Consider the following 25,327-nt stretch of genomic DNA (forward strand, 5'->3'; position numbering starts at 1 on the left):
AAGATGTGACATTTAGTTCCACTAATTCAGGAGTTGGTAAGAATTGTCACTAATGACGAAGAGATTCACTCCCACTGAGTGAAGCCATCATTTCCTTCTAGCTAAGTCTGTGTAGGAGAGAAAAGCTCCCAGGGCAGGAACATCTTCTGACCCGAACAGCAGCTCAGGAAGCCGCTGCTTTATAGTGGCTGCCAGGAAAGGGCTTGTGGCTCAGGGTTAGACCTGAATCGTAATCCCCAGAAGCCTTACAAAAACAAAACAAAACAAAGCAACAACAACAATAAAAACCCATAATACCATTACTGGGAAGATGGAGACTGGACGTGGGGTGGGGTGGTTATGGGCCTTTCTGGAAAGGTAGCCAAATTGTGGGGATCTGTGTTCAGTAGAAGAGCCTGTCTCCAAAAGGCAGGAAGCAACTGATGAAAAAAACCCACCTTGCAGAAGGCACATCATCTGTGCTCTCTCTAACTTAATAATTGTTTCTCTAAGTTTTAAGACCTAATGACTAGGAAATAGGTCACTGAGCAGACAGGTACTGAACCTTACAACCCAACTGCGTGCCAGCTCTAAGGTCCTGTGCCTGACTGACTGCATGGTCTCCTGACTCCTAGGCTGGAACACAGCAGTAGTTTGGACTAATTTGAGTGTATCGGGGACTAGAAAGCATCTTCCTTTGTCCGGGCGGGGCAGTCACACAGGAACCCTGTGACTGTGGTCTACTCGGCCCTAGTACACGGTTCTGCGTGTGTAAGCTGATGACCATAACACCCATCAGAGAGGGCTTAGGGAGGAGTGATTAATTTTGGCCTATGGTTTCAGAGAGTCCATTGTGGGGGCAGGACGCAGTGGAACACGGCAGCTCACATCAGAGGAATGCGGGGACCGAGGATCGGGGAGGGGCAGAGCTCCCTGGGAGATGCCCTACAGACCTATTTCCTCCTACAAGGCTGTGCCTTGTACCCTCTATCACCCCCGGTCACGCCAACCCATTGTAAAACCATCCGGGGAACGATCCGTTCACCAGCTCTAAGTCGTCCTGAGCTAACTGTGTCTGGAATGCCCTCAGACACATCCACCCGTGCCTTTCACTAAGATGATAGGTGTCTCTGATGACAGGCTTGGGGTTGCTGCCCAGCCAGCCTAGCTACTGAGCAGTTCCAGGGAGAAAGCCTGCCTCAAAAACAAAGGCAGGTAGCTCCTAAGGAAGGACATGAGGTTGTCCTTCACTTCCTACATGCACAAACACACATGCACTCAAAAGCACTCTCCCCCGCCTCATGGTAACCATCAAGGGCCAAATGTAGCAGCACAGGCCTTCTAAGGCTTCAAGAGGCTGACGTATGAAGATAGACTTTACTTCTGAGACAGGGCAAGGAAGTAAAAAATTCCTCCATATTATTTTCTTGCTAAGGCCATTGTAGGTTTGACTAGAATTGTCACCACTTGATGGAGAATCCGTGAAAAAGTACCCAACTCTGTTCTCAGATCCTAAGATCAAGGTGCCCCAGATAACCTTTCTAGCTTGTCTTAGCCTGTTTGTGCAGAAGCCCCTACAGCTAGCCGCTTATCTTATCTGCTTCTATTAAAACTGCCAAACGAGATACCGGGGTGTGGTTTCTGCCCTTAACGTCACAATGTTCTGGACACTTGGGGCCATATCTGGCTCCCTGAATACCTGGGTGTGGTCCCAGATGGCTGGAGTAAAGATTTTTAATTGATTATAAACTGTCTGCGTAGTCATCTATAGTGGGATAACTGTAACACTTCAAGGAGAGCCCAAGATCTGAAACAAGACTTTTTCTCGGTGAAAAGAAAATTAAATTAAAAACAAACCATTGTCACATTTGAAAATGTCTACTCCGGGTGTTCGAACTGCTTAGTGTGAGAATAGGCAATGATTTATTTGTGACGATTTCCCTGGACTTCTCCTCAATCCACTGAGTGCCGAATCTGACATGCTTCTAGATCAGGTGTCAGAAGGCCAAACCTTACCACACCATTTACAATACAAGTTAAGGCCCATGAGAAATCCTGAGATCCACTCAGCACCCCTCTCTGAGACCAAAGCTTTTAGCTTACAGGCAGTCACCTGCCTCAGACAACCAATGTAAAGGGGGACAGGATTTCTGTCTGTCTCCAAACTCTTGTTGAAACTGAGTGCCCCAGTGTTGCAGGGTTGATGAGAAAGGGCCTTATCTACAAGTCTTTGGGTTAGAAGAATTGCGCTCCTATGGACAAGATGCTAAGATTGACAGGGCTTGTGGAAGCAGGTTTTTTCCTTCTGAACTTCTGTTCCATGAGGACATTGTTCCTCCTGCCTGCAGGGCACATATGGTGTCCAAAAAAATAAAAAGATGTGTCTCTCGCCCATAAGCTCCTGGCCAGCCTTAAGGTTATAAGACTACCTAGAACAATGGCCTTCAACCTGTGGGTCATGACCCCTGAAGGAGTCAAATGACTCTCTCAAAGGGGTCAAATATCACATATTTATGTTATGATTCATAACAGTATCAAAATTGCAGTTATGAAGGAGCAATGAAAATAATTTTATGGTTGGGGTCACCATAACGCGAGGAGCTGCATTAAAGGGCCACAGTATTGGGAAGGCTGAGAACCACTGCTCTATGAGGAGTCCATCCTTAATCTTTACGAAGCAGCTGGATTCTTGTATTCTATGACAACGGCAGAAGCTGGATTGAGGCGGATTAGGAAAGGCAGTATGGTACCTGGCATACCTCTACCGCATGGGCTGGGAAGCAAAACCTACCTCGTAGGATGTTCCTATGAGTCTGAAGATGTCCACCGCAGGGTAGGGCCCCACGTCGTCACTGAGCAGGGAGTGGAGATGAGGGATGGGTGGCAGAGTGCTGTCTTTGTTGGTCACGCTGTCTAAGTACCTTAGACGAGACAGGAACAGGCTGTCACTGGAAATGAACTGGAATGCCTCAGGTATAGACCTCAAATTGTGCACATTAAAACAAAATCTAAGAGTTTCTTGCTTCTTTTGTTGTTTATCCTTTTTTGGAAGCACTAGGGATTGAACCTGGGTCCTTGTGGAGGCTACACAATTCTGTAGCTTCAGCCCCTTCTTACTTTCTATTTTGAGATTGGTCAGGTTGGCTTTGAATATGTAATTCTCCTGCCGTAGCCTTCTGAACAGCTGGGATTACAGTGTGCAACACCAGGCCTTATTAAGATTTTTCTTAAGAACAGAAAGAAACTCCCTTCATTTTTAAAGAAAAGAAATATTGGTCTGGGGAAATGGTTAAAGGCTTAAAGGCACTTGCTGTATTGTATCATCCTCCAGACAGGAGTTTGAATCCCAGCACCCACATAGCACGCTGTAACTCCGGCTCCAAGGGAGGCAAAGACTGGAGGATCCAGGGGACTCAATGGCTTCCAACCTTGCCAAGGAAACATGAGTCCCAGGCTCAGCGGGAGACTCTACCTCAAAAGAACACGTGGAGAGTGAGAGATGATGATACTCCATACCCTCTGTACATGTGTGCAGCTATGTACCACAGATGTATATTATAGAACATATATAAGATACCATAGACATCCAGATAATGAATACACATTAAGAATGAAAAGCATATGAAGGCATGTCCTTGGCCACAGAGACCAAGCCTTTTGCTGAATCAAGTCAAACTCACAAGGTGGGCCCAGAGCCCCCCATAGCACTGTACCTTCCCAGAACAGTCATAGCCTCCCCATCGTCCTTGCAGCCTAACAGTTTATCCACATTGGCATCCAGTACAGCGAGGGCCAGCTGGAATATCACTTTGATTCCTTCATAGAAGAAACAGTCCACGACCACCACGGCACTCTCAAATGGCATCACACTGAGAAAGAGCGTGAGGAACCATGACAGGGAGATGGTAGAGATCACCCCCAGGTCCTGCATGCAGTCATACAGCTGGGGGACATAGTCTCGAGCCAGCTCCTCGAAGACTCCCTGGTCCACCAGGGCACCTGAGTGGGTGACACAAAACGCTGTTAGCACTTCATTCTACTGCAGAACCGAAGCAAACCGATGGACCGAGCTCTGCTTTCCTTTCTGTGCCTAAGGCAAGAAATACCTTGCATGAACTGGTTGTGAACCACAGCAAGAACACGCAGAAAAGAACACATTCATGCTTAGCGCTCAGCTACCTTTCTCTATGCTTGAATAACCCACGGCCCCAACACAGGGAGAGGTGCTGCTGGACCCACTCAGGCTGGGTTTTCTTACGTACGTGAGTTAGGGCAGGAAAGACAATCGTCTACAGACAGGCTCGCCTGAGGAACTAGACAATGCCTCACAGAGAATCTCTTCCCAGGTAATCCTGGGTTATGACAAATTAACAGTAAGAATTGACCTTCATACTTACTAAGCCTTTATTTATATAAACACTCTGTGACTATGGGGTCCCAAGACATGGAGGGATTGACATTGCTGGCATTTTATGCAGATAACACTCGAAATGGTCAGTTTTACTGGGTTTAGAATCACTCAGGAGACACCCCTTTGAGCATTCCCAGGAAGGTGTTACTGGAGAAGTCTAACTACAGTGGTAAGGGCCACCCTGAATGTGGACATGGCCATCCCCGGGCTGGGATCCTGGACTACATTTAAAATAAGAGAGAGCAGGCTGAGCATCAACATTCACTCCCCTTTGCTCGTTGGGCCCCAATGTGACCAGTTCCTTTCATTTCCCACCGACATGTTGTGACTTGACCTGTATGGGCAAATTCTGAGCCACAACAAACCCTTCCTCTCGTAAGTCGATGTTTGGCTAGGTGTCTTGTCACAGCTCTGAGGAGAGCCAATACAATGCTACAATCTTTTTCCTGTCGAGACAGGCTAAGGTGTTTGAGCCAAGCCCCACATACCTACAACCCTGGTGTTGTAGTAATCCGGAAGCATGCGCTCACACAAGGCCACCAGCAGCCAGAAGGCCTCCTCCTCTTTGGCATAAAGCAGCAGCACTGAAGTGACAATGTTCATGGCCTAAAGGAAGGAGAGAGAGGGGACGCCATCAAACACAGTCTGAAGACAGCAAATGTACCCAGTAGCAATCTTGTTAACTGCTGGGGGGCGGTGATCACTCTGTGTTACTCCAAACTATGGGAAACCAGTGGTGTCTCAGGATGGGCCATTTGAAAAGCAGCCTCCACCATCTGTCTGGCATCACCCATGCAGCACAGAATCAAGAAATGAGCTCTTCCTGCGAATGGGTGCCTTATCAATAAAGTGGGCTGAGTTGAAATGAGGCATATGGAAGGATTGAAATTCTATCAGGATAGTGAGGCCAAGAACTGAAGAAAGGGTCTAACCCCCTCACCTAGAGCCACAAAGAGAAGGACAGCCAGGATTGCAGTGGGAAGAGCTGCCACCAACTTGTTTTGTGATACCTAGTACGTGCATGCCACCTAGTGTGTGCACGCCGGACCCATAGGCAGAGAACGATTGATTTTGCAGGGTTATTCCAGGGGCTGAGTTGTCTGGGCTCCTACTCATCCATCTTCCTGTGGGCTTCTTCCTCTCATGCAGGCCTCCCAGTTCGCCTCTGCAGTCAAACTGAGCTCTGTAGCTCTGTCAACCCTGTGACCTACAGCCCCGGATGCTACTGCAGTAGCTTCCTCCTGGCAGTCAGATGAGGTCCCTTATCGATCAATACGGCTCTATTTACATCTGTGCCAGACAGTGTCTGAGACACAGCCTCTTAAACCCTACCTGTCCATTCTATATCCCTGACAGACAGACAGGAAGCAGGCAGAGAGGCAGACAGACAGACTGTATCAAGCTTGACATGGGAAGTGGTAGTTGTAATCAAGGTTGGAATTAGAAAGCTGTATTCAGCTGGGCCAGATTGCCAAGAAAGAGGAAGTGTATGGGAAACTCCTGTCACTGAACCACTGGCACCTTATGGATTTATTGTTATCCACTAACTTCTGGCATTATGGAAAGATATAACTGTGTTTGTCTATTTTTCTGACATAGTTCATTCACAACACTGACCAAAAAAGGGGGGAAAAGTTCTTGTAGGTGCCCAGTAAAAGCCCAAGAAAAGCCAGACAAATCAGCTTCCGACTCCAGGCCACAAAAGCTTGGCGAATATTCTTCTGAGTTCTGTTTGCTTATGTCCCTTTGGAGGGGGAAAGCCACAAGTCCTCTACACCAACTGCCAAGGGTTGAAGATGAAGACAGCCTCACTGGCACTACAGCTGACCGGACTCAAGCGCGTGCAGGCAGGCCAGCCGTTCCAGCCCCTGCCCCAAGCCTGTTTGACAAAGCTGTCAGCCTGCTTAAGTCCCTCCAGTATTCTTAATCCTTAACTCAGAGGAGGAGGGAAGTATTTCCCTTTAACCTCCCATGAACAGCTCTTATAACCAAGCACACAGGGCTCCAGTCTGCCCTCTAAACAAGGAAACCTTTTAGACTTGGAGCTCTCCCCCCTCATGATCCTCCAGGAGAAAGATGCTCACGATAAGTAAAGGTGATTTAAGTTCTAAAGTAACTTTATTTTATTAAAAGATATTATCAGGAATTTTATAACGACTAAGCCGCTCAATGTTTTAACTGTCCCTTAATTAAACAGGAAGATCAAAAGGTAAAAATGAATTCTATTCTGTCAGAAGCCAAGCAGCTCGTGGGTTCCTTTTGATTTTCTAGAAATCAGGACCAATTCATCAGACTTGTACAATAGAAACCCCCTAAAAGGTGTTTGGCTGAAAAGGTTCTTTCTTAAAAGCCTTGGTATTCCAAGTGGTTATTAAAATTCCACAGGAGAATTAGCCTGCCAGGTCTAGTCCACGGTCTCAGTAAAGGTCAGCTCCTTAGCCCTTCCGGCAAGACAGAGTTCCGTGGTTCTGCTTTCTCATGGGTTCTGGGTGAGATGAGGGAGCGGGGGAAGTTCACCAGCCTGACTGCTGCTACCGACGAGAAAAAACAAAATGGAACGGTACAGTTAGTGAAGCAATTGGGGGAACGTATTTAAACTAGGTGCCATCAAAAACAAAAATAATGTGTCATAGGGGAAGTGTGTGTGTGTGCATGTGCATGTATGTGTGTATTTGTGTGTGTGGTGTGACTTATGCTCAAGGTACTAGTACAAGACACTATTTTGATTTCATGTGGGCAATAGTTTTTCTGTTAGTCTGCCTTAAGTATTTATTTTCCTGTATGTTCAGGGACATGACATGTTTGAGAAGAGGCATAGGATCAGAAGAACAATCCCAATGGAAGCTGAGGTGCTCCACTCACAGGCAGAAGGGCAGATCGGTGGTGTGCTGAGAGAAGACCCTTCCTAGCCACTTGGCTAAACAAGGACTGATACGGAAGCCACTGATGCCGTTGGCTCCCTTCTCAGGGCAGAGGTCATCAGTCAGGGAGAGGGTGCTCCTCTGAAGACCTCGTAACATCTAGAGGCGATTTTAATCCTCAGAGTGGTGGCTTCAGCTATTACCTGGGGGGTAGGTGACGAAGCTGCTGAAAATATAGCATCCGGGACATAGAGCTCTCTTGCTATAGAAATAGTACGTCCTCCCGGTGGGCTCTGCACCCTCAGAGGTGGGGGAAGAGCAGTTTATTAGAGTGTGTGCACGGCTGACTGGAGGGACTGCCCAAAACGGATTTCACTTTCAACAAGAGATCTTCCTAACTTGTTTATACCTCATAGACCTCAGGGTTATGCATGTCGCCATCCTAAATCTCCTTCAGGTCCCAGCTCTGGTTACACTTTGAACAATTTGAACAGACAAGTCTGCAAGTCTGGCTGCTGGATGGATACTTAGCACTGACATTGGCACCATTATTTAAACAGTCCTCACCTGGGGTCATCTCCCGATCTGGCTTTTTTCAAGAATAGAATTCGGGGGCTTGTGGTAGAGAGGCCTTAGCATTGGTTGGGACCTGGTGCTGCCCCCCTGAGCTGTCTGTTGGAGATGTGTTCTTGGGGGATGAGCCTGAAGGCTGCTCAATCCTGGTAAATAAATACATCCCATCCCCATAAACTTTGCTCATCTCTAACAGGTCTGGTTGGCACACTAATCTGTGGGGTACCTGGGGGAGAGAGTCCCCTTAGCTAAACTCTACTTGGTGTGATTTAATGTCTCCTGAGCCAAATCTATTCCCCAAACCCTTATAACATCAATCTCGTTTTTCCTACACCACTCGAACCCGCAATGCTGATAGCACCAAGGTTGAGACACCCCATTGCAGTGATCTCCATTACTCAGAGAATTTCCCTGTCTGTTATCTGCTGGCAAACAGAAACAAAGAAAGTGTTAGGAAGGAGGTTAGTTCTGCAGGAGACTGACCAACTAGGCCCCAAGACTGAACGTGATGGACAGCCGGCGGGTCAGCTCGGAGTCCCCCGATAGATGTAAGGGTCAGTGGCTGATGGTGGTGCAGCCTAACCAGGTCAGACTCCTCCAGGAGAAGAGGTGCAGAGTCCTGATGCCACTTCCTCAGTAAACTTCTCAACTTTAGGGATAAACCCTCAGACATACTCTGGCTTCTTACACCTCTACTTACAACAGACTAAAATCTGTTTTGGGAAAAACAGCCCCTTTGCTGTCGATGATGACACCGAGAGAGGTGGACAGAGGGAAAACCGGGAGAAGAGACTTATAAACCTGCTGCCTGCAGGGTTTGGCCCATCGCTGCTTGGCTGGGCCTTCTCGCTTGCTCTAACTAAACTCCTGGCTGGTCGATCTGATGCGGAATCTCATCTGAATTCTCCTCTTTCAGGACTGTAAGGACTGAGGTGGCAGGTTAGGTCTCGATTGGATGATATTTGGAGCCCTCCCTCCCCAAACACAAACTCTTGGTAATTACCTGGCAATACCCTATGTTGGGATTTCGAAAAGCATAAGCCGTTAAGACTCTCCTCAGAGCCGCGATGCCCATTTCGTTCTGGAAAGCTGGGTGCTCTGGAAGGGAACGGTGTAAGTCTCTCTCAATCTCCTCTGTGGCAAGATTGTACTTTCCCATAGACTTCTCCACCAGGTCCTCATAGTACCCGGGGTGTGTGGCCTTTTCATTGATGGCCCCTAGGAAGCACACAACAGATAGGACGTCAAGAAAGGTAAAATTCTGCTTTTCCGGCTGAAGACAGCACAATGTGCCTGTGGCCTCCTCCTCTCTCTCAGCCCCATAGCAACATGGTCACACCTCCTCCGGGCATGAGCAGAGGTCCGCAAAACTGTTCCAAGCTCACACAGACAGTGCTGCTCAGGGACTCAAGAGGAACGCCAGACAGTGAGCCAGGCTAAATTCTCACTCTTGGTTCCTCTCTTGGCTTTTATTTTACGAGAGGATCTTTTAAGTCTCACTTGAGAACTAGGGTTGCCTCTCAAAATAACTTTTAGCCTGTTCCTTAAAGATCTTCTGCAAAGAACGCGATAGTGATGTGAGAGACGAGGGCTTGGGCTTGCTAAAGCTGCAGGCAGCACTGAGTCCCTACCACTGACGGGAGGACCCTTGGGTTGTAGGGATGGGGCTGCAGAACAGAGCCAACAGTTACTGATTTGGGATATTTATGTTCAGGTTCTCAAAGATAGAAAAACCCCCATCTAGGTCAATACCTAAAACTCGATCTCAGAATGACTTTACATTGCCACTGGAAAACGTCAATATCCACACTCGGAAGAATGAAATTGGACCCTCACCTCACAGACATCCCCAGTCAACATAGCATGCATCAAGGGTTAGAGCCTGGGGCTGAGGATTTAGCTCAGTGGTAGAGCGCTTACCTAGGAAGCGCAAGGCCCTGGGTTCGGTCCCCAGCTCCGAAAAAAAAAGAACAAAAAAAAAAAAAAAAAAAAAAAGGGTTAGAGCCTAAGCCATAAGTCAAAAAGTACCAGAGGAGAGCAGGGTGGACATTTCTTACAGAGCAGTTAGGCTCTGCCTATGATCCACCGGGCATAGGCGGTAAATGTAGAAACGGTAAGATCATGTAAGTTCAAAAGCTTGACTGAACAATGAGAGAAAGCAGAGAGAAGAAGCTGACAGGATAGAAGAAAACACAAGTAAACCATGCATCCAATACAAGAGCGCTTATCCAAAATACATAACCACATAACCGTACAAGGGATCTGGGCGTCTCTGTAAAAAGTGTTTGCTCTGCAAGCCTCAGACCCTGAGTTTGATCGCTGGAACTCAGAGTGGAAGAGACAATCAACATTAAATGGGTTGTTCTCTGACCACCGCACACACACAACATATACACACACTAATAAATAAAACAATAAAAACATCGGGGCTGGCGAGATGACTCAGTGGGTAAGAGCACTTCATGCTCTTGCAGAGGACGGGAATTCAGTACTTGGCAACAGAGTCAGGCAGCTCACAACTGCTTGTAACTCCTGCTAACAGAGGATTTGAAGACCATACGGGTGACATACACACAAATAGATGTATGCTAAAACACAATTAATGATAATAACTTTTAAAATGTGCAAGAAAGTCATATAAAACCATAGTAAAGAAACAGACATTACACGAAAAGGAGGCCGACCACTGGGTAGCAGGTACACGAAAAGGCACCCACCCCCTCCATTACTCATCATTAGAGAAGTGCAAATAAAAACCGAGTAGGAAAAAATGAATATATTAAGATTCAGAACACAGGATAAATACACAGAAAGTACATGTGCGTATACGATAACAATCAATGAGCAACTGTTGGATGAAAGGAACAATCCCATTTATAATAGGATCAAAAATTAAAATATTTAGGAGTGTCCTGAAGTAACTGCCAGGCTTAACACAGTGCAGACTACAAACATAGCTCAGAGAAATGAACGAGGACCCAAATAAAGAAAGAGATGCTCTGCCCGTAGATTAGAAGACAATACTGCTAAGAGGGAAAAAACCCTCCCAAACTCACCTATGGATCAAACACAATACCTATCGCACTGGCTGATTTTGTGTGTCAACTTGACACAAGCTGAAGTTACCACATAGAAAGGAGCCTCAGTTGTGGAAATGCCTCCATGAGCCCCATCTGTAAGGCATTTTCTTTTTTTCTTTCTTTTTTTTTTTTTTTTTTTGGTTCTTTTTTTCAGAGCTGGGGACCGAACCCAGGGCCTTGCGCTTCCTAGGTAAGCGCTCTATCACTGAGCTAAATCCCCAGCCCCAGGCATTTTCTTAATTAGTGATGGGGGGAGGGGCAGCTTATTGTGGGTGGAGCCATCCCTGGGCTGGTAGTCTGGTAGTCTTGGGTTCTATAAGAAAGCAAGCTGAGCAAGCCAGGGGAAGCAAGCCAGTAAGTAACATCCCCCCATGGCCTCTGCATCAGCTCCTGCTTCCTGCCCTGTGTGAGTTCCAGTCCTGACTTCCTTTGGTGATGAACAGCAATGTGAAAGTGTAAGCTGAATAAACCCTTTCCTCCCCAACTTGCTTCTTGGTCATGATGTGTGTGCAGGAATAGGAACCCTGACTAAGACACCTATCAATATCACAGGAGCCCTTTGGCTGATTAGCTGATCCTAGATTCTTTGGAAATATAAGTGACCCCAAATGGCCCAAACAATCTTGAAGGGAAAAGAACAATTATTGAAGGGCCCACCCCACATTCCTTACAAAGTTACAGTAATTTTGGCTGTGTGATGCTCGTAGACAGATATAAATCATTGAACTTGAAATCCAGACGTAAATTCCCATATTTATGGTAGTCTCACCACCTTTGAAAAGGTATTGAGACAACTCAATGCAGAGAAGCAGAGTCTTTTCAACAGAAGACGCCAGGACAGCACGGCACTCAAACATGGAAGGAGTGAGGTTAGGCCATCCCCTTTACCACACAGAAAATTAACTTATAACAATCTGAACTATAATCTCAAGTCTCAGTGTCGAGCACAGGTCTAAGCCAGTGGTTCTCAACCTTCCTGATGCTGCGACCCTTCAATACAGTTCCTCACGTGGTGGTGACCCCCCCAACTGTGAAATTATTCCGTTTTTCTTTTTTTTTTTTTTTTTTTTCGGAGCTGGGGACTGAACCCAGGGCCTTGCGCTTCCTAGGCAAGCGCTCTACCACTGAGCTAAATCCCCAGCCCCCATTCCGTTGCTACTTCATCTTTTTTTTTTTTTTTTTGGAGCTGAGGACCGAACCCAGGGCCTTGTGCTTGCTAGGCAAGCGCTCTACCACTGAGCTAAATCCCCAACCCCCCGTTGCTACTTCATAACTGTCAGTTTGCTACTGCTATAAATCATAACTTAAGTATTTGTGTTTTCCAATGGTTGTAGTTGACCCCTGAGGGTTGCTTAGCACCCCTCAAAGGGGGTCATGACCCACAGGCTGAGAACCACTGGTCTAAGTTTTCATGACTTAAAGGTACAGTGAGTGACAAAAGAAAACTCATACCCCAGAATCTTAAAAACTATGCTTCAAGGTCAGCCTTTAGACAGAGAGAACGCAGACAGCAACATGGCATCGTCTGAATATTCTTGTAAGAGTTTTTATCCAAAAGATAAAAGATCCGTACAACTAAATCTTGAAATTATGAGCCAGTTAAAACCAGGCAAAGGACCTCAGCAGATATTTCTACAGAAAAACTATGCAGACAGCCAATAAAATGAGGACATGAACCAAAAGCACAATTAGAAAACTGGTCAAACTTCAGAGGTTAAGTGGGTGTGGAATGCTCAGCTCTAAAGGGGAGTGGGCATTTGAACCCCAAACCAAGCCATCACCTCCCTCCCACCCCCAAGGCTCAGGGAACAATGCAGAACAGGGAGGGACAGGATATTAGGGGCTGGGGAGCACTGCTGTCAAAAGGTGTCTTGATTGGCGCTCACCAAGCCATGACCCTAGCTGGCTCCTACTGACACTAGACAGCTGGAGGTGTGTGTGGCCTCCGGTATACTGACTGCACCAAACGTAAGGTCACAGCATGCCTACCTACAGGTAACACTAACTGGATTCAGCCGATTAAAACAAATGACGAAACCAAACCAACAAAAATAACCTCCCTAAACCAGAGTCTCGACTTAGAAAGCACTTCTCTCCCACAGGGACAGCAGTAGTAGAAGGCAGGGCCACTGAGACACCAGACACTCACCAGTGGGGATGTGACTGGATGAAGCTGCTCTGGCCAACCTCCTAGGGGTCGCTACCACTGATGGGGGAGACCCTTGGGTTGCAGAATAGAGCCAACAGCTACTGATTTGGGAGTCATTAGAAGGGCCAGAAATCGTGCTCCCATGTACACGAAAGTTTCCAAAAGTCACAAGTCAAAAGTACCAGCAATAATACCCAGGGTAGACAAGGAACAGCCTAAACCGCTCATCAGGGGATAAAGCATGAAGTGCAGTTCTGGGCTCTGTGGGAGTGTAATGTGGATACAGGGTGCAGCACGCTTGAAACCAGCAAACGTTATCTGATGTAGTCATTGGTAACGAAATGCTGAGGACTGGGTTCATCCACATGAGATGTCTGCAGGACCTCACTGGGTCACCACAGCTGGGAGGAGTCTTGATGGGAAGTGAATTATAATCAACCAATGGCACGGAGCAATTGTTTGAGAAAGGTGACAACTGTATAAACACTACATGCATGCTGACTACGACACGATTTGTGGGTATTCTAGCTCACTGCGCACACTTCTGTAAATCTTGAGTCATAGCTCCAAAGAGGTTTAATTTAAAATGAGCAGTAGCAAGGTGGTGGTGGCACACACCGTTAATCTCAGCACTTGGAAGGCAGAGGCAGGTGGATCTCTGTGAGGTTGAGGCCAACCTGGTCTACAGAGTAAGTTCCAGGACAGTCAGGGCTACACAGAAAAAACCAATAAAATAAAATGAAATGAAATGAAATAAAATAAAATGAACAGTAAAATGTGTACAGAAGGACAAAGTAAACATTTCCACTTCACTTTAGGAAACAGTGTCAGCAAACCAAGGGTTGGCCCAGCCCTTGTGCCTGACGATCACAGGCAGACTGACATTGGGGACGAACGGAACTTGACTTCAGTAGGTCCAGAGTCCAGCCTAGATCAGATAGATCAACATGGGCTTCGGAACCAGAAGCTGAAATACCTTTATGGGCAGGCTGGCTCCCACATCAATTCGAACACCCAACAAAGGGTAGTGTGTGGACCCTTTGGTCACAGAAAGCCCAAAACACTGAATAGAACTCTCCGCCCGTCTGTCTCCGTCAGTGGGCTGGTGGCTGCTGCTGTGTACTGGTTTCATGGTGAATTCATTTGAATCTGAAATGTGACTATAAATAAGTTCTAAGCTGAAGAAGGAGAGGAGGGAACTTTTCCTGTACTGTCAGCGCTTTGGATCTGGTTGTCAAGGTGACCAGTTCATGAAACACATGGAAGAGTAGGAGAAGGAAAGGGATCTCTAGAATAAGGGTTTTCTCGGATGTCTTAGAGAGCACCACGCTCGTAAGAGCGGTATTTGGTGTTTTCTGAAATATCACCTTTTGAAGCACTTGGTAGCCCAGGCTGGCCTCAGACTTGTAGACAGTGTCCTGCCTCAGCCTCCCTCCCTACTTTTAGGATTACAAATACCTACACCCATGCCTAGCTCAAGAGAGTTCCTGGGTCTGGTCTACACAATAAAATAGGGGGGTTAAAAAATCAAACAAACCAAATTTACACAAAATAGATAAAACCATTTATCTTTAACTTTTGTTTTTAGGATTTGATCTTCTTATTTCTAAGATGTATCTCATGGTAGTCAATTTTACCATTTCTGTCTACTTTTGGAAAGGTCTACAAGCATTAAGGTTTCCTTGTAAAGCCCAGTGACTTTATTTTTAAGTTTCAGTACCATTTGTTTTTAAGTGAAAAGGTGTGATAATGGTACTTGGGTGGGGCCACCTCTGGGTTCAAATAAAAACATATTCCCACGGGCTTAGACTGGTAACATTTCCTGTCTTCATCCAGCTGAGGCAGTGGTCTATGGTTAAAATGAAGATTGGTGATAGCAAGGGTGTGTGTACTCTGATGGTTGGGCTACATACAAGAATCCCGAGGTGCTTAGATGTTTCCAGATGGCAGAAAAATAGCAGTGGCTTCTCTGAAATGACTAAAATACTTTTTAAAAATCGAGTGCAAAAAAATCCACAGAAATTAGTTCACCATTTTAGATAACTTTTATTGTGGCATATTGTTATAACGGCTTTATTTTTATCGTTGTTGATTTGAGTGTGTGTGTGTGTGTGTGTGTGTGTGTGTGTGTGTGTGTGTGTGTGTGTGTAGGAAAATCTATAGTATATACAGGATTGAATACTGTTGCACGTGCTGGCTGAGGGGAAGGGGGTGTGTGTGTCTTGGAAAGCAAACCCTGAGGACAGAGAGTAGTGCAAATAGGAGAATAGCAGTCACTCCTCGCTGGGAGACCGTCCTTCAGTGGTTTAGATGCCAGGAAGTGCTCCATGCTCCGGTAAGTTCCCTCTCCCCCATGCTTGGAAAAAGAAGCCTAATGGAGCTCACTGGCTTGCTAACTAGACTTCAGTGAATTCTCCCTTTAGTCAGCCACTGGTCCCCTAGCTGGGGTGAGCAGAGAGATGAACATTCCCATCTCCACAGGAAACAACTGGGTCCACTGACGTATTCTCAATGATGTCAACATTGCCTGGAGGAGACAGCACTTCTACTCATAAAGCATCACACTTCTACTTCAGATTCTTCCTCCCCCTCAGCCTCGCTGGAGAAGCAGAGGCAGCCACTGGATTGGAGGATGGGAACTGTTGACCTTGGAGACCTCCCTGTGAAGGAAGGTTACTAAGGACAGACTTCAGAACTGGGTGACTTAGGTCTCTTATCTCAAAGGACTTTGGCAGTGTGATGGAGGCTGGAAGGAAGCCCCAGTCATCCCCGCGACGCTGCTCTTAGCTCTCCCTACCTGAAAGCAGCAGCCAGAGCTCCCCGCGCATGCGCTCTGGGATGCCCTTTAGCACCAGCTCGCGGGTCTTCTCCGTGCGGTACATGCAGATCCCCTGCCCATACTCAGCAAAGTGAATCTTCCAGGCTTGTTCTTTCAAAAACTCTTTGGCCTGAAAGACATAGTGAACATGACCCATCCGGTGACCGGAGGTCCTGAGACCATAATGAAAGATCAGACTGTGATCTGGTGAACCGACAGTTGACTCTGAGCAGAACTCCTGAGAGTGTAGAACTCTGGATGTTTAGAGGTCTTTCCGAATTTTATCCAACCATAGCCTGTTCTATCAGCGTCTCCTGTTCAGTATTTACTTACTTGAAGGGAGATTAACCATTAACCAGTAGAACGCTGATCATACTTGTGGTTTTAGGTGTATACCCCTGTGAATGTTTTAGATGTGGACTGAGAAAGCAGTCTTATTTGTCGTTTGGTTTACACAGTAGTTTAAAAAAAAAGTACCGAAGAAAAAGAAAAGTAGTCACACAGGTACTGTGACCCTTATGGTTTCCACAAGTCACTCTGCAAGCCAATGACACACTTAGACAAAAACTGTTTTCCTTTTCTTTTTCTTTTCTTTTTTGAAAAAAAAATGTTACAGGTATCTCTACAAACACTTAAGGCCATTTCTATTGATGGTGGTTTTAATTGCAATAAAAGTATCTACTCAGGGACAGGAGAGATGGCTCAGTGCTCAAGGGTAGACAATCAGAATTCAGATCCCAAGATCTGCATAAAAGGACAGGAATCTTGAAATTGCCTGCAGCTCCACCTCCAAGTGATCCCCTCTGACTTCGATCTGCTTATACACACGCACGCACACACTCATGTACAAAAATATCTAAAATCTTAAACCTTTTTGTTTTCTTTTGTTCTAACACAGCACGTTTCAGGGGACAGAAAGATGTCCCTACCAATTTTGGGTTGAATTCTTCAGGAGATCGCCGCCGGTACATGGTCATGAGGGTTTGTGTGGCTGTGGGGACGCTGTTGCCGTTAAGGTTAAAGGGGCGCTCTCCATCAGCGTCTGAGCTGGTGCTTCTCTGGGGACTGGAGGAAACAAGGCTGCTGGGCCGAGAATACACCTGTCAGGAGAGGGACACATAAGGTGAGGATGGGCCTGGAAGCACAACTTACTTTGCTGTTCTGCACAACACGAACAGCTAGGTGTGTTCTCCTCGTTGCTATGTGGAGAAGCAGGAAGTGCCAGGAAGTCAACACCTCTCAGAAGTCACACTGGGGCAAAGTCTCGAACTGCCATTCCAATGCTCCAAGCCAGCGCTCCAAGCTGCCTTCCCAGGGCCTGGCGAGTAGCTCGGCTGGTAGAGTGTTTACTTACTATGCACAAGGCCACACAAAAATGGAGTGAGGTGGCCTAGGACTATAATCCCAGCACTCAGGAGATGGAGCCAGGAGGATCAAAAGTTCAACAGAGGGAGGGGGAGGGGGAGGGGAAGAAAGGAAAAGGAACAAAAGAAAAACTGTTCAAAGATTTCTATCATTTGCAGAGAAATCAGAGTACTATTGTCCAGTAAACTTAAAACATTTAATAAAAACATTTCCCTTGGTTTATCTCAATAAAAGTGTTTGATTATCCGATTCACTGGTTTGCCTCCATGCATGACATAGCAGAAGCATTGACTGTTTTGCTAGTTTCTGGCATCTCAAAAATGTTACAGATGTGATGAGGCAGTAGCCTGCCGTCTTTAAAAAAGGGTTTAGCTAACTGAAACGTCCTCGGCCACTCCAGCGAGCTGCTATATTCTCAGGGCCCCGGTTTCTCTGGATGGTGGTCTGATAGGCAATCCATCACAGAAGAATCACCATAACGATGCTATATTTCAGGTCTGACCTCCGCACCCTTCCCACTGATGTCACTAAACAGAAGAGTCATTTTTCATGAACAAGTTGCTTTTACTATCTCCAACTTAAAGAGGTTCAAACTGGGCCAGTCCCGGCTGATGGAGAGACTAAAGGATTGTAAGTCAAAGCCTTTGTGGGCTACAGAGTGAGTTCAAGTCCAGCCTGGAGAACTCAGTGAAGGCTGAGGTCATAGCTCTGTAGCAGATCACTTGCCTAGTTTATGTGACGCTCTGTTTGGCGACCCTTTTGGGGGTCAAATGACCATTTCACAGGAGTTTCCTAAGACCATTGGAAAACACATATTTACGCAATGGTTCATAACAGTAGCAAAATTACAGTTATAAAGTAATAATGAAATAATTTTATAGTTAGGGGGTCACCCAAACCTGGGGAACTGCATTAAAGAGTCAGCATTAGGAAGGTTGCGACCCCCTGCTTTAGACTAAATACCAATCCCTTTAACTGAGATACTGCACTGGGCATGGGGCAGGGGGCTTAACACGGCTGTTAAATCTGACAGTCAGACAAGTTGGACAAAGAGATTCACACTCCAGGGCTGAGCATAGGAGTGACCCTACTGTCCTCAGGTGAGCACAGGAGTAGGCCTACTACTCTCAGGTGTCTCCACCAACCTCATCATCTGAGCTGTTGCAGCTTCCTGAGAACTCCGAGTAGATTCTAGAAGTCGTTTGCTGCAAGAAATCTGAGATCCTTTGCACCAGAAAGTCTCTGTCTTTCAAGTTGGCGAACAAGAAGGTCATCCTGTTTCTGGTGCTGATGGACAGAGGGCTGGGGAGCACACTGCAGCTGTCAGCCTTCTCCACGATGGTTACCTGGGGAAATAGGAAGCAGGGGCACTGTGTGGGAAGGACCGGGAAGGCAGCCCCTACTGAAGGAGCAAGCAGTTCAAATCCCACGTCCCTGCAGAAGCCATCCATGTCTGAGATAGATGGAGATCCTTCCAACAATAAGACACAAATCAAACTGGAGTCTCTAACAGAAAATAGAATGATCTTTTTGGGTTTTTCCAAAGTAGGGGACACTTTTCAGCAAGCAGAGGCATATTTGTTTGTCACCAGTGGAAAAGTGACAGCCGCCTGGTTGGGGATGCTGCCAGACATCTTGTGGGGCACAGGCCTGCAGTAATAACTGGTCCAGGATGTCCAACGGTGCCAAGACTGAGAATTGAAAAGGAATTCCCATTTTTCATTAAAATTTCATAGAGCCAAAGGAGACATCTTTCCTAGCTGCTGTATCATCAGTAATGAAGTAATTCCAATGCTGGCTCCTTTTACTAAGTAGAGGCTATGATGGCTTTCAAAATGCCACCAGTCTATTGGATACATCACTCAGATGCCAGGGCTTGGTATCTAATGCTTTCAAGGACTCATCCCTGAGCAGACAGGATGTGAACAACCATGTACCTGCAGAGTCTCTCTCATTCCCTCTCTCTCCACCCACCACCTCCCTCTTCTCTTTGTGGTGTGTGTGTGTGTGTGTGTGTGTGTGTGTGTGTGCATGCATGTGCATGTATGTTTGTGTGTGCTCACTCAAGTCTACTACAGTGTGAAAGAAAAAGAAAAGAGAAATAGCTGTCTTTGAACTGAAGACTCATGTCTCTGTGCGTGCGTGCGTGCATATGCATGTGCATGTAGGCGCATGCTGTATTTGTGAATATGTGTTTTATGTTTGTACATGTGGGGATGGTCAGAAGTGGATTCAGAGGACTATCTCCCTCAATCACTTTCTACCTTACTTTCTGAGGCAGGGTGGCTCGCTGAACTGGGGAGTTCGCCAGTTTGTCTAGCTTAGCTGGTCAAGGAGTGCCAAGGACCCTGCAGCCTTTGCCTTCCAAACAGGAGCATAAGCCATGCCTAGAATTAGAGATGGGTCCTGGGGATCCAAACTCGGATCTTCATGCTTGCAAAGCGCTTTACGGACAGTCATCTACCAAGCCCAATACCAATGGTTTTTAACAAGGTTTTCATCAACCCCAAACAAATGCAAATGTACCAGAAGTATTTTCCTTAGCACATTAAGAAAACAAATCTTAGGGCAAGCATTAAGTGGTGTGTTTGCCATAGCTCCAACTTTCTATCTAAAGCTAGAATCTCCTCTACTCTTCATCCTGCAGTCTGGCCACTGCACGCTGCACGCTGCACGCTGCACGCTGCACGCTGCACGCTGCACGCTGCACGCTGCACGCTGCACGCTGCACGCTGCACGCTGCACGCTGCACGCTGCACGCTGCACGCTGCACGCTGGCATAACTGTGTCAGTTCTTGATCCCAAAGCACATTTCACTTGCTGTTCCAGGTAACTGCTGAACCACATTGGGTTGTGGCTGGCACACACACACACACACACACACACACACACACACACACACACACACACTTTAAAACAAAAAATATTATGCTTAGAACTAAGAACTAAGTGAATTTGCATAGGTTTTTATGAGGCCCATTTAATTGATCTTCTCAGATTCGCCCTGGTAAATTATCCTGGCCTCAAAATATGTTGTAATACTACTCAGCTAAGCCTTTGATAAAGTGAAGAGCACTTTATCTGTCAGTTGTTTGATATTTTGTGTTCTTCCTGACTGACCAATTCAGCTTCATGGAACTGGTGATCTATAACCTGAGGGTCATACATGTGACTGGGGGGATCCAGCAGCATGGAGAGCTGCGGCCACAGGTCAACAGAGGAATGCATTATGTACGTACCCTTAATGGAATAATACACAGTCGTTAAATTTTATGCTGTATAAAGCGACTCAATGATTAGGAAAATAACTTACGGTATAGTTACTGAATGATGAAATAGAACTAGCTCCCTACACTTATTCTAAATTATATGACCATCCACAGTGACACAGGAAAGCTGAAAAGTCCATCCGGTCGGTTCAGCAGGGGTTGTCTCCAAATGGTGGAGCTAGGTGGGAATTTTGTCTTATTATCTGTACTTTTGCAAATTTGCTAAGACGATAACACATTGCTCTTAAAATATAAGGAAGGGGGGAGATTATTCAAGTAATACTTTAAAATCAAAGAGAGGAGCAGCACAGTGGAACGGGAACCTTTTTACCACAGGGCTCTGAGCATGGTGGTGATGAAGAGCCCAAAAGCTTTGATCACCTTAACTGAAAAGGATTGAAGCTCACAGGGCCCACCTCCTACACCGCCCACCTCAGCACAACCAGTAGTCACTGATGACAACAACCTGACCCATGCTTATTTAAAGAAAGAAGCCCTGGAGAGATGGCTTGGTGTGGGTAGAGCACTTAGTGTATATATAAACACAAGGACCAGGATTTGAATGCCAGGAACCCACATAAAGCTGGTCTCTGTGCAGCCGCATCTGTCTATAGCATGAGCACAGGGGGTGCATCTCAGGAACTGACTGGCAGCCAGTGTAGCTGAACTGGAGAGCTGTCAGTTTAGTGAGATACACTGCTTATGGCAGTCAGGCAGAGATGACGGGGAAAGCCAAGCGACAACATCTTGTGGTCTCCACCTGTGGGCATGGTGCACGTATCAGCATGTGCACACACATGTATGCACAGGCACAGGCATAGGCACAGGCACATGTACACACACACACACACACACACACACACACACACACACACACAGTGAATAAGGAAAATAAATCCCTGGTGTTCACACACAAGAAAGTATAGGCGGACATCCTAAAACATGGGTTTCCACTTGACACTTACTTCCCGGAGTGGAATTATGAGGCTGCAGAGGTTTTCCTCCTTGCTGGTAAAGCAGATATAATTTGTGGAGACAAACATCTGACCCAAAATGTGCATCTTGTTAAACGGGGTCCAGAGGGTGCAGTCAGTGTGCCCGTCCAGCTTTTCATCTTTGGGCAGCCGAAAAAGGGCGCGGTATCGCTCACTCTTTGCCCTGGCATCCAGATCACTGCAAGGCGATAACTTCTGTTCAGGTCACCGTGAAAACACAGTGATGCTGTCTAGTCACGGCCATGGAGGGACCCCAACCCTTGCCGCTTAGTCTTTCCAGACCCAGTCCTCCCATCCTTGGCTGTATGTATATTGGTGGGACCCCAACCTCAGAGGACATAATTTTACTAGAGTGAAACCTAGCCATTTTACAGTAACTATAAATGTTTTTTTTTTTTTGCTTGTTTTAAAATCTGGAGCTAAGTAGGACTTAAAAAGGAAGCCATTCTCTTTGTAAATAATGCAAGAATTCTGAAAGAGGTCTTTAGATTTTATCCAGCGTCATTCGTGGAGATTTAACCTTTTTGGTTGGTTAGTTTTATTTAAATTTTGTTTTCCCAATCCAGGGTTTCTCTGTGTAGCCCTGAAAGACCGAACTGCAGTGTGAACAGCAAAAACATCTGCTGAGTGTCACTCTCCACCCTGAGCCACAGGGCGAGGTGACCTGGGAACAGCATACTTCCAGACACCGAGGTTCTGGAAGTTACCTGAGGCTTTGACTGACTCCAGTATTTCCCCTGGCGGTGCCCTTCTCCTGCTCAGAACTCTCTATCCCACCTGTGCTCCACTGAAGGTCTAGCTTGACCCTTGGCTTTGTTCCCCACAGACAGTAAATGCAGAAGAGCCTGCAGCCTGCCTCTGCTCTGACTGTCTCCTCAGCTCTGGAGCTGCACATATCATACATCATGCAACAGCATACTTCATGTCCTACAAAGATCTTATTTGAAAACTTCTTTCTTATGCTTTATCCTTAGACTTCTTCATTATGGTACCTACCCTCCCCAACAAAGTTTTCCTATCAGAGCCCTTTTTTTGGGAGGGTAGGGGGTTATAGCCACTTTCCCTTAAACTGCAACATCCAGAGGGAGGAAGAAGACTCCTAAGGCTCAGGAAGTAAACAAAACATACAGGACCCAGGAAGTAAACAAGACTTCCAGGCTCAGCAATCTTACTACACTCAGGAAAGCACTGAGGATCTGGAAGTGAGGCAAGTGAATTAAAAGGATTTCCATTCCTGAGTTCTAAAGGTTCTCTCACCCACCGTTTCAGAGCAGACACTTTCTTGGGTGATTTCTTCTTGAGTTTTGGCAGGGACCGGTCTTGTTCAAATCCTTCATTGTCCAAGAGCTGCCTCATGGCTATGTTGGCAAGCTGTTCCATCAGCTTGAATGTCTCATTGATGTTGAGGAACACAGAGAAGAAATGCTCACTGGACCGTGTGCTCACTTTGATCATATCCGGCAGAAGCAACGTGGCGTTCTTCTCCAGCTGAGTGATGTCCACCCACCGGATCACCAGCTTGGCTGAGCACAGGCAACAAGGGTAGGTCAGTACTTAGCAAAGTGTCTTTCAGATGCGATAAGCTCACACAGCCCTGCCCCACAACCTGCCCCACTCTTTTGCGCTCCCAACCCTGTCTTTATTGTCACATTGGTAGTTATAACTTGTATTAACTGAACTCTGGGATCAGAATTATTAGACTTGAAGTCAAGTCTACTGAAACAAGTATTTCTTTAGTGAACCTCTAGTACTCAAGGAATTGCTGTCAAGTTGCTTACAGTTGCTGAACTGGACCTAATTGAGTTCACTCATTAAATAGTCAGGAAACAGTCTTGACTCACCTCTACATACCTGGTTTTGCTATTCTGATTTGGTTTACGAGCTCAGGGAAAACCTCGATGAAGGTTCCCACTGACAGACCACTCACCTTCCCTCCCCATCAGGAAGGAGGAAAAACACAGGTGGTTGATGCTTAAGTACATCCAGCCCTGCCGGGGGACCTTCCCCTTCCAGTAGCTACAGGAGTAATAGTTGACGAGTTTCTCTTCCTCGGGCATCCCAAACAGTCTATGGAACTTCACGATGGCCTCTTTAAACTTCTCTGTGTCCTCATCTTCTTTTACATCGTTGATCTTGTTGTATTCTGCAATGATGCCCTAATTGGAGACAAAGCAAACAGATGGGGTTATGCCTGCACTGAACATACTGGAAGGAAATACTTCCTAAGACCAGATTTGTTTTAAGGATTGATTCTCTTCAAAGGCAACCAACCCATCAGACTCTGGGCTCCTCCCTAGTTCCAGCTTGGTCTGGAACCCAACTCTGCAGTCCAGCTTGGCTTTCGATTCATTGGGATCCTCCTGCGTCTACCTCCTAAGAGCCTCCATGCCCAGCCGACTAACCAGTGGTGTTTGTGTACTAAAAGGTCATCAAAGGATTTTATCGCATGACCATTGTTACTCGTTAGTTTCTTATGTTCACAAGAAATGAAGCTGTTTTATTTTAAAATAAGGGGGGTTGGGGATTTAGCTCAGTGGTAGAGCGCTTGCCTAGGAAGCGCAAGGCCCTGGGTTCGGTCCCCAGCTCCGGAAAAAAAAGAACCAAAAAAAAAAAAAACCAAAAAACAAAAACCAAAAAACAAAAAACAAAAAAAACCAAAAAAACCAAAAAAAACAAAAAAAAAAAAAACACATCGCCGCACACGGTTTATTTTAAAATAAGGAAATATAAGCATCTCGCTGCTTAATTTTTACTAGCGTATCAAGACAGAGTCAACTTCTAGCTTTCTCAAAAACAAACAAAAAAACCCAACAAAACCTTCCAAACAAAATAAAAAACAACAATTCACCATAGAAGGCCGGGGGGGGGGGGGGGGGGGTGAGGCTGGATATATATGTCACTGAGGGACGTCTGTCCCGAGACCCAGTGCCCGAGGAGTTATAAAGGCAAGTGAGGATGGAACTTAGACTCAAGATTCTTTGACAGCTGCCCTGGAGGTAAAATATTTGCATAGCAAGCGACTAGTTGTAGTTTGAATGTGCTTGGCCTAGGGAGTGGCACTAGGGAGGTATGGTCTTGTTGGAGTGGGTATGGCCTTTTTGGAGGAAGTGTGTCACCATGGGGTGGGCTTTGAGACCCTCCTCCTAGCTGCCTGAGGACAGTCTGCTCCTAGCTGCCTTCCTGTTAAACTGCAGAACTCTGCAGCGCCCTGCCTACCCGGACACTACCAAGCTTCCCACCAGGATGAGAATGGACTGAACCTCTGAACCTGTAAGCCAGCCCCAATTAAGTGTTGTCCTTATTATATGAGATGCCGTGGACATGGTGTCTTCAGAGCAGTAAAACCCTAAGACACTGGTCTAATCTGTTATTGAATCATCTGGTAGTCTGAGAAGCCATTTTGTTGTTAGCCAGATCCTCTGTAGTTTCCTGAAGATTGTCTTTGTGCATCCCTGTGGAGAAGAAGCGGGAGGAATGGCTTGGTGGCTACAGGCACTTGCTGCCAAATCGGATTACCTGAGTTCAAGCCCCAGGATACACATGGTAGAGGGAAGTTGTCCTCCAACTTCCACAGGGGCACTATGGCATTCGTGACAGTGCACATATGTGTGTGGGTTTTCACACCCAAGCGTCGGTTTCTCTGATGTCACTCTCACTGGAAAGGCCTAAGCTTCGGGGCAGGGCAGCTGTGGGTTCAGGTCCCAGGGTGCCACTTGCACCTGTGTGAACTTGGGAAAACCCTGGGATTTTCCTAGACAGAACTGAGCCCTTCGGCATCCTTAGGATAAAAAAAGAAAACTTAACAGGATCCTTATTATCTAATTCCC

The 25,327-nt window shown here is 46.3% G+C and overlaps 1 protein-coding gene across 3 annotated transcripts in view; it reads right to left on the minus strand.

The window, feature by feature from the left end:
* Window positions 1–25,327, minus strand: part of Tbc1d9 (TBC1 domain family member 9) — a 109,193-nt gene that overhangs the window by 13,998 nt on the left and 69,868 nt on the right. For all 3 annotated transcript variants that reach the window (XM_039097678.2, NM_001415072.1, XM_039097679.2), the window contains 10 exons: window positions 23,428–23,656; window positions 22,762–23,023; window positions 21,471–21,678; window positions 18,382–18,582; window positions 16,801–16,971; window positions 15,851–16,001; window positions 8,828–9,042; window positions 4,879–4,996; window positions 3,693–3,978; window positions 2,771–2,900 (listed from right to left, as the gene is read on the minus strand). In XM_039097678.2, coding sequence (XP_038953606.1) covers window positions 2,771–2,900; window positions 3,693–3,978; window positions 4,879–4,996; window positions 8,828–9,042; window positions 15,851–16,001; window positions 16,801–16,971; window positions 18,382–18,582; window positions 21,471–21,678; window positions 22,762–23,023; window positions 23,428–23,656 — 1,971 coding nt within the window. The remainder of the gene's footprint in view (window positions 1–2,770; window positions 2,901–3,692; window positions 3,979–4,878; window positions 4,997–8,827; window positions 9,043–15,850; window positions 16,002–16,800; window positions 16,972–18,381; window positions 18,583–21,470; window positions 21,679–22,761; window positions 23,024–23,427; window positions 23,657–25,327) is intronic.

The sequence above is a fragment of the Rattus norvegicus genome, chromosome 19 (assembly GCF_036323735.1).
Source record: "Rattus norvegicus strain BN/NHsdMcwi chromosome 19, GRCr8, whole genome shotgun sequence".
Taxonomy (NCBI): Eukaryota; Metazoa; Chordata; class Mammalia; order Rodentia; family Muridae; genus Rattus; species Rattus norvegicus.